The 9,113-nt window shown below is 39.2% G+C and overlaps 1 protein-coding gene across 1 annotated transcript in view; it reads left to right on the top strand.

Moving 5' to 3' along the window:
• The first annotated feature begins 8,484 nt into the window (after positions 1-8,484).
• LOC121911402 (1-phosphatidylinositol 4,5-bisphosphate phosphodiesterase beta-1-like) overlaps positions 8,485-9,113 on the top strand; it is a 33,706-nt gene continuing 33,077 nt past the window's right edge. The window contains exon 1 of the mRNA XM_042432831.1: positions 8,485-8,583. Within this exon, the coding sequence (XP_042288765.1) occupies positions 8,485-8,583 (99 nt within the window). The remainder of the gene's footprint in view (positions 8,584-9,113) is intronic.

Raw genomic sequence — 9,113 nt, 5'->3', positions numbered from 1 at the left:
GTACTTTATCAAGCTACACATGATCATCGGTGACAAACATCAGTTTTTATTTGTATACTTTTGATTCACTGTCAGTAAACTATAAAGAACTGATGTATAAATTGAAGCTGAAAAACATCTCTCATGTACTCAATCTTGCGTATGAGAGCACAGTATGGTCAGTATAGTCCAGCCCTCGTTACTGTAGAACTTTAGGAGGTGTTTGCATGGACTTGCACCACCTTACCTATCAGAGCTAATTACTCCATATACACCAGCACGCCCTCTGCGCTCTCTCGATGCTGGTCTCCCGGTCGTTCCTTCATTTAACGTATCTCTGGAACAGCCTTCCATTACATGTTAAAGAAGCCCGTTCAGTAGAAATCGTTAAATCAAGACTGAAAACCTTTATTCACTACATTACAGCCGGGCCAATCACCTTTTAACATCTATTTAACATTGATGTTTTTAATGTGGTTGATTCATTTTTTTATTATTGTACATTGATTACTGTATGTTGTCCTTCTTAACTGTTAGGTGCATTCACTACAACTTGTCGGGCCCATCTCCTGTTAACATCTATTTAACATTGATGTTTTTAATGTGGTTGTTCCACTTTTAATTGTTATTATTGTTAATTGATTGCTGTATGTTGTTCTTTTTTCGTTCTGTAAAGTGTGTTGGGACCATGCTGCGTGGTGATTCTGCACTTTAAATAAAATTCAATTGAAAATTGAATTGAATAAAATGTTTCAAATTTGGGTTTTAGCTCTTCTGGCCACTTTGTGAAGCCATCAGTCGTCCTTAAGAAATTCTTCCGTGTTATGAAATCATAGTAGGCTATAGTAATTTGAAATCCTGTTCACATAATCATCTTCTTTGCTTCTATTGAAATAGAAGCAATGCCCTCATCTCAGCAAATAACTTCCACTCGCCTCTTGGAGTTTAAATAGATTAAATGTAAAATTCATAGATTTTTATCTGCTGGTCTATTATGTGTAAGTCACAGCTCAGACCAGGATTACAGACACGCTACAGCACATCATGTCGTACTATTAAATCTACTGAAATGTTAAACTTATGTATATTAGATAAATACTGAATATTGGATTTAGTCATACAGTGTATTCCAGTAGCAGTATTAAGATGTGTGAAAAATTGCAGCAAGATATTTTCTCAGCACATTTAACATACTAAATACTAAATACAGCAATTTACAGTAGACAACAACTAAATCTTAGTTTTTAACACTTTTGATTCAGAGTTTTTGTTGAATCTGAGGATAGGCAGTAATGTTCAAGTGAGAAATACACAAAATCTCCAATTACGTGTAAATAAACCTCAAATTTATGTGTTAAGAGTTATGGTTTGAACTTTAGTTTGGTCCAAATGCTGCTCAGAGACTGTTTCACCTTGACAGGAATACAATTCTTTTACAAGTGAAACAAAGAGTTTGCTTGCTTGCCCTGATAATGTTCATAATTAAAGGCATTGAGTATCTGTGCAAAATATCAACTACGGGCAACTTCCATCTAAGGATTTTGGTGTCAGTCAATATGGTCCAACACGGTTTATTGACTAGTGCAATGCTGCAGGCAAATTGCATGCTTTCTTTGTCACAACAGAGTGGAAACTGTTATTTTGGCCAAAACTCTGCATGTTCAAAACATTTGTGTGTTGGTATTCTGTAACAAAATTGTGCTGCCATGTTTGACAAGACACACTTGAAAAAAAAAAAAAAGATTTAGATCTCAAGAGACCATCCCTTCTTTTGAGAAAATGAGGCTAGCTTTTCAAAGCTGCAAGAACAAGAGTGTAACAGTGATACAGATGATTTAGTGATGGAGGCGAGAGCAGCTGAGTGTGTCTTCACACTTCACAGACCAGCTCTCCAGAAAACCACAGACAGGCTGAATCACACTAACAAGGACAAACTTTGGATCTGTATACTCGTGTCAGCACGGCCCTCTGGCTACAGTTCACTGTTTCAGTCAGTCCTGTATCAAGTGTGAGAATCCTGTCTCTCGTCCAGAGCTAAAGAAAGCATAGCTCTGCTCGACAGCGTCTTCGTCATCCGGTTTATCTCGCCGAGCATAAAACAAGAAGACGAGTGTGAAACGGTGGGCACGGATGCTCGAACCAGCCGATCAGGAAGTCTGCACTTTCACAGCGCTACCTCTGTCTTAGATGTTTCCCACTTCCAACTCTCTGTCTGGCTTTTTAAAAGGAGCCAGAAATCTCCCACACTGTCTTTCACTTGTACTCACCTATTTTTGTACGTTTATATGGAAGACTGTGATAGATTAATCTGGTGATTTTCCCAATTCATTGATAATTAGTCCTTTGGTCTATAAAATGTCAGAAAAGGGTGAAAAATGTTGATGACCGTTTCCCAAAATGTTGTTTTTGTCCCATCCAACAGTCAACAACCCAAAGATATTAGTTTACTATAATGAAGGACTAAATTAACCAGAAAATATTCACATTTGAGAAACTGGCACAAGAAAATTTGGGTACTTTTTCTTAAGAAAATGACTCAAAAAGTATTCATCGATTATCAAAATAGTTGTTGATTGATTTTCAGTCGATCAACTAATAGTTGCAGCTCTAGAAGACTTTCATCAGGGCTCCTGGTCTTGATCTTACCTAATGAAGGTCTTCTGATAAAAACGTTGCAAATAATAGAACAAGTGGCCAACAATGTGCAGGATTTCCGGTTCCTTCCACGTTTGTTTTTTTGTTTTTTTACCCCAAAACAACATATGTTTATGCTCAAGTGGGAAAGTCTTCATCGGAGTTATGACTCTTGTCTGTCGGGATTAAAAAGAGGAAGTATTGTGATGTAATTATAGAGCAACAAAGTCAGCGGAGGAAGGAGGTCGTGATGGATGGATGGGTCAACAACGCCTCTGACTTTTAAATGGGCAACTGCTTTTCATTTCCTGTTTCTTACTGACAGTCAACATTTGTTTCTTTGAACCATGACCGCTGTTGTTCTCCAACCCTAACCAAGATGTACCGAACCCTAAACCTTAACCACAGCAACTCAACTCAAACAATTGTGTGTTTGAAACAGGGATTTGTAATGGTTTTGGAAGGTACAGACGAACAATGTCGCCCTGTCGATAGTGACGTCAGATCAGAAAATGTGTCACTTATGAGTGTGTGGACGATGTATTTTGTCATTTCATTTGGAGGACTTGTTGGTATGTCTCTTTGATGTTGTGGTCATTGACAATCCTGATCCTGAAAGTCTGTCTCTGGCCTCTTCTTCCTGATCCTGTCTTACAGCAGATCACCAAAGTCATTAGGATTCATCGTCTGGGGACCATGAATGTCTGTACAACATTATATGGCGATCCATCCAGTATTGATATCAGTCTGGACTAAAAGTGATGGAACAAACGCCATCTCTTGACTTCTTTCTTACCCTTCTGGATGTGAATATTTATGCAGATTGTTCTGGGTTAATGCAGCTTGGAGTCATACACCTGCACCTCGATATGATGGAGCTGAATAAAATACAGTTTGTGGTGCTCACACCACTGAACAAAAACTCAGAATGCATCATGTATTTTTCAAGAGACTGTGTCCCCTTTACTCTGAAAGACCCACAGTAAACCCCGTGGACAGGTTTGTAAGTATTAGTTCTTCAACATCAAGTAGTGAACAGACCCTTTAAAACCTTTCCCAGAGATTTCCGGAAATTCAGAGGGCTTTTTTTTTTTTTTTTTGAGGAGAAAGCTGCAATTACAAGAAGGCTTTGGAAAGCCTCTTATCAGAGCTGTGAGAGAAAGGATGCTGCTGCCACAACATCCGGGTGCACTTGACACGTCTGAGGCTACAACAAGTAAACATGTAGGCACTTTCCAGTTGCTACGCAGCTCTGTGGGATCGCTGCTTTTAAATACCGGCAGCTCCGGGGTGTGACTGAACGCGTCGTAGGCACAGAGACTCTCTGAGCTGCCAGAGGTTCTGAGCCAAACTTCACTTCAAACTTGACTGGTTATGAAACCCACTGAATCAGAGTCCTTATAGTCCTTACAGCAGTCCTACACACATCAACACACACATACAAACCCATATGGGTACTATAGCCATACACACACACACACACACACACTTACGTCTTTTTCTGGTCCTGAAATAGCTCTCAGCCTCCCACTCTCCCTTATATAAGCTCCCAACACGGAGATCTGCTGGTGAAGATTGGGGTGTGTGCAAGTGTGTGTATGTGTGTGTGTGTGTTAGTGCATGTGCTTGTTTGTGTGTGTGTGCACGTGTGTGCCTCTGTCTGTGTGAGTGCCAGTGTGTGGGCAGTAGGAGTGTCTTGAGTCGTGTGTGTGTGCATGTGTGGAAACATTTGCGTGTGTGTTTCCGTCAGAAGGTTTCTGTTAGTAATACAGTGTGCGACCAGTTAGAAAACTGTTTTTTTGGGAGGAAAAAAAAACCTGCTGAACAGTCTGGGTCTTAATTTTGTAGTTTTGCCAATCATATGTTACGATGATTGGCAAAATCTGCTGTGATACCTCTGATATTTGGTGACATCACTAGAATGGAGTCTATCAGGGTGAACAACACATTCAGTCAGATGATGATACAGGTTGTAAACACACCTTGTTTTTTAGACGGTTAGCAAAAGCAAATGTTTGGAAATAAAAATTAAAGGAAATACACTCACATATGGATTATAATTGTCCGTTACATTGAAACACAACTACAGCAAGTGCCGCTGTCCAAACTCTGTAACATCTAATTGCAATGTCACTTTTTTTAATAAATGATATTGGGCTTGTTATTTTCAGCTTTTGTGTTTCATATAGAAAAAAAAGAAAAAACTATAGAAAAATCCAGCAATCTGTAGTTTAACTGTGTATTGTTTCTATTACTTCTATAGAGAGACTCACCTTCCAGAAACATATTCTGAGCCATATTTGCTGCAGGACATCCTTGTTTACCGTTAGCGATTGTGATTGTGATTGCAGCAAGAAACACACCAAATTTTGTGTACACATCTGAAAAGAAGTTCTAAGCAATCTGCTCCTTTATAACAAATGTTTTATGTTAAATTTACAAATGATAAGGCTTAATTACATAATTAAACTGAGGATTAATTTACTGTACAAATGTCTGACGGTCTGAACCCTCGTGGTGCTTGTCCTTATAGACAAAATTCACACTTTGCCCGCAAAATATTTAGTCTTAATTTATTGATATAGAGAATAAAACCAGATAATGTCTGGCAGGCAGTACTTAACTACCGACAGTATTGTATGTTTACACTGTTCACCGGACTTTCTGTATGCAAATTCAGCAGGAAGATCCTGAACTGACTCCATCCGAGACAAAACCTCCCACCCCTGCTGCGGGAGCTCCTCGATGCCTCCATCTCATCTCACCGAGGTGCAACACACGGCACCTTAACTGCTCTTTTGTGCTGACAGCCGTAAAATTGCTCAGCGCTTCCCCAGTGTTTACCGAAGCAAAGAGCTTATCCTGGAGTGTTCTCCGGACTAAACCGCATTTACACCTTTTTTTTCCCCTGAAAATTCAAAATCTCCTTTTAATAATTGTCCATAATTATGATCCGGTGATGACAGATAACATCGATCATGAACATTGTCTTTTTGATATATCCGTCTTCTGGTTTTGTGCCAAGTTTGTGTAAAAACAATATGTTAATTTTGGATATTTGCTGATAAATTTGGCTCTATCTGACCAACAGTATCATGGCAACATTAGTCTCTGCACGTGTCTGTTCATGCAGTGAAGTGTGAGTGTGTAGGAGGCTGCAGGATGGTAAAGTGGGCCTTGAAAGAGTGTATATCAAAAATCTAATGTACTATATCTGTTCGTAAGGTTAAAAGGTCACGCTGTGGCACTAGGAGAATGCCTGTATCTTCTTGTGTCTGGATGTGTACGAATCAGTGTTTTCCACGTCTGTTAGTGTTGTCTTTTCGTGTCTTTATGCTCAAACACTAATAGCACTTGAAAGGATGAAAAAGAAGAGAACTACATTTCATTGTTGTTGTTCCAGTATGCATCATTGTTTTTCTCTATAATAGTCTCTTTTTTAATTTAAAGTTAATCAACAACAGTTTTGGTAATCTGATAACCATTTAGATAGATATGATAATGATTTTCTGGTTCCAGCTATTCAAATATGTGGATGTGCATGTTTAATCTGTTTTATGTTGCTGTAAATTGGATATCTCTGGGTTTGAGAAAATTGTGGAGATGTGATGTGAATTTTAGGAATTTTATTGACATAATGATCAATCATTAAATGAAAAATGATGTCAGATTAGAGCAGCAGTTCACTCACATTACATTATTTCTCCTTTACCTCCAGTCATAACGATGCAGAGTTTGGTTTTATTTGTGGTTTTGGATCTGTCTCTGAGATTTCCTTCTTATCTTGGAGAATATGGAAGCCCATTTTCAACAGGAAAACAAGATTAAATGTTATAAAAAGCAAAAACAATACTAATGCTAAATCAAGATTATGAGCGAGCAAGTTTGTAGGTTACTATCTCATCATTTTGACTGCTTATTGTGATTTTCAAAGTATACATTTTATTTTTCCATCATTTTGACTATGAATATTTTAAGTCTTATCATTTCTTTACAACCTAGTTTCACTTTGTCTGGCTTCAATCAGAAACAGTGTCTCTGTTAGTCGGTTCATTGATAAACCTCCTTGTGAAAAGCTTTCATCAGATCTGATTTTCTACCAAAGAAACACTTCAAATGGAAATAGTAAATAATCATTTGTTGCATCTCCACAATCAGAGAGAAATGTGTCATCTTGAAACCTTTTTCCACAGACATCTCTGTGAAATCGATAACGATACAATTTAATGAGCATTTTATTTGTATTTATGTCGTCTGCTGCTCTGCAAACACTTAACGACATGTTTTACTGAGAGTGTTTTACACAGTAGGACTCGGTTTGAATCCACAGCAGGGGCAGATATTACATACATTACCTGTAATGTAATCCTTAAATGTCTTTATTTGCCTCTTGTTCCTCTGAATTATTACACACCATGTTCTCTTATTTACAACAAAACTGCCAGTTTCTTTTTTTTCATTTAGGGACACGTTGTCATTTCTTTCTGCCTGTTTGTCTTTCACCGTTTCATTTTTTTTACAACATCATTCCAATATTCAGTTATTAAATCTCCACTGTCTCGCCCACTCTCTTCCTTCCTCTGTTATAATTAGTAGCGTTAGTAAACATAAAAATCTAATGCCAAAATATGTATTTTTAAATACACTATATGGCCAAAAATATGTGGACACCCTTGTAACATGCTTTTTTTGTACTTTTGTAGTTAATGTTAACGTTAATCGTAATGTCACAGCGTAAAATGATATTTTATAACTTTGAGTAAATAGTTTGGGGAAAGTCATTTCCTGTTTAACCCTGTTTACAGAGCCAGGTGGAGAAATGGTTTTCCCAGTTTGGTGTAGAGGAACTGAACGGACCTCAACCCCATCCGTCCTTTATGATAACTTGATACCAACTGAGAGCCAGACCAACATCAATGTCTGACCCCGCTAATGCTGACCAGAAGCAAATCCCTGCAGCCAGGTTCCAACATCTTGTGGAAAGCCTGTCTAGAAGATTGAAGGCTGTTATAGCAGCAGATTAACGCCAGTTTTGCAAATGGAATGACATATTAAACAATCACACATGTGTGTCCGCATACTTTTGGCCATTTAGTGTTCAAAATTGGCCTCATTTGACCGTAATCCTAGTTTGGTTTGATTCACCATGCACTAAATCACCCACTCCCTTTCCCTTTCCCTCTCACTACACCTTCTCTTTCTCTTCTTCTCTTTTGATTTCTCTCCATCTCTCCCACTCTCGTCTTTCTTTCTCTCTACCTCTCTCTCTCTCTCTCTCCGTCGCTCCTGTTCTCCCTCTCTTATCCCTCCCCCATCTGTGGGAAGCTGCCATTGTGCGCATGTCACCGATGAGTCAATTTGTGGAGGCAGTGCACGCACGCACACACACACATGGACACACACATATATACACACACACACACACATGTATCCTGTCTCCCACAAAGGCATCTGTTTCAGTCTGTCTCTCTGTGAGATGCAGCACCAACAGAGGAGAGAGGGGGAGACAAGGAGAGGGAGGGAGGAAGAAGAGAAGAGGGAGGGATAAGAAAAAGAGAGGAGAGAGGAAGGAGACAGAGCAGATAGTAAGAGGAGAGAGAAGAAGAGGGACTGAAATTTAAAAAAAAGGAACATAAAGGGAAGAGAAGACAAAACAAGTGCAGACAAAATAGAGAAAAATCTGAGGTGGAGAGGATGCTGCTGCAGCCGAGCATCTCTGCCTGACTTCTGAGGAGTTTGGGCTCGGACATGACAGAGATGCAGAGTCTCAGTGTCTGAGCCTGAGCATCTGTAGTTTGTGTGTGTGTGTGTGAGAGTGTGTGTGTGAGAGCGTCTGTGTGTGTATGTGTGTGTGTTAATGTGTGTGAAGCCATGGCGAGTGCTCAGCCGGGGGTCCATGCATTGAAACTCCAGCCTCCCTCCGTCTCTCACACGCTGAGGAACGGAAGCAACTTCACTAAATGGGACGAGGTAAGAAGCACTCAATACAATCCTTTATTATTTTTATGCTTTTTTTCATTTCATTCAATTTTTTGGTTTATTTTTTTGTTTTTGTACTATATACATCTGTTTTGGCAATGTAGGAAAATGATCATTATCAGATGGATCAAATCTGTTTGAATAGAATTGGAGGGAGAGAAAAGGAGGAGGAAGAGGAGGATGTGTGCCATGTTGTCAGATGTGTTTACTATTCATTTGTTGATTGAGCTTTGGCAGTAAGTACCTGTGGATTAGACGCCAGCGAGACAGAGAGAAGTGTGTGTGTGTGTGTGTGTGAGAGAGAGAAAGAGAGAGAGAGAAATACAATTATAATGTATTGCCACCTGTTGGCATGAAATCTATTTATATGCCTTTTAAATGTGTATAAAAGACAGTCGCAGTCAAGAAAGACACAGTCAAACACATAATTGTAGGTATTTGTGGAGTTGTGTCTGCGTGTGTGTGTGTTTGAGTGTGTGTGTGTGTGTGTGTGCATGCGCAGGGTGTGTGTGTGTGTGTGT

This window comes from Thunnus maccoyii, chromosome 14 (genome assembly GCF_910596095.1).
Source record: "Thunnus maccoyii chromosome 14, fThuMac1.1, whole genome shotgun sequence".
Lineage (NCBI taxonomy): Eukaryota > Metazoa > Chordata > Actinopteri > Scombriformes > Scombridae > Thunnus > Thunnus maccoyii.
Note: the sequence above shows the minus strand (reverse complement) of the source record. Positions and strands in the feature narration are given on the sequence as shown.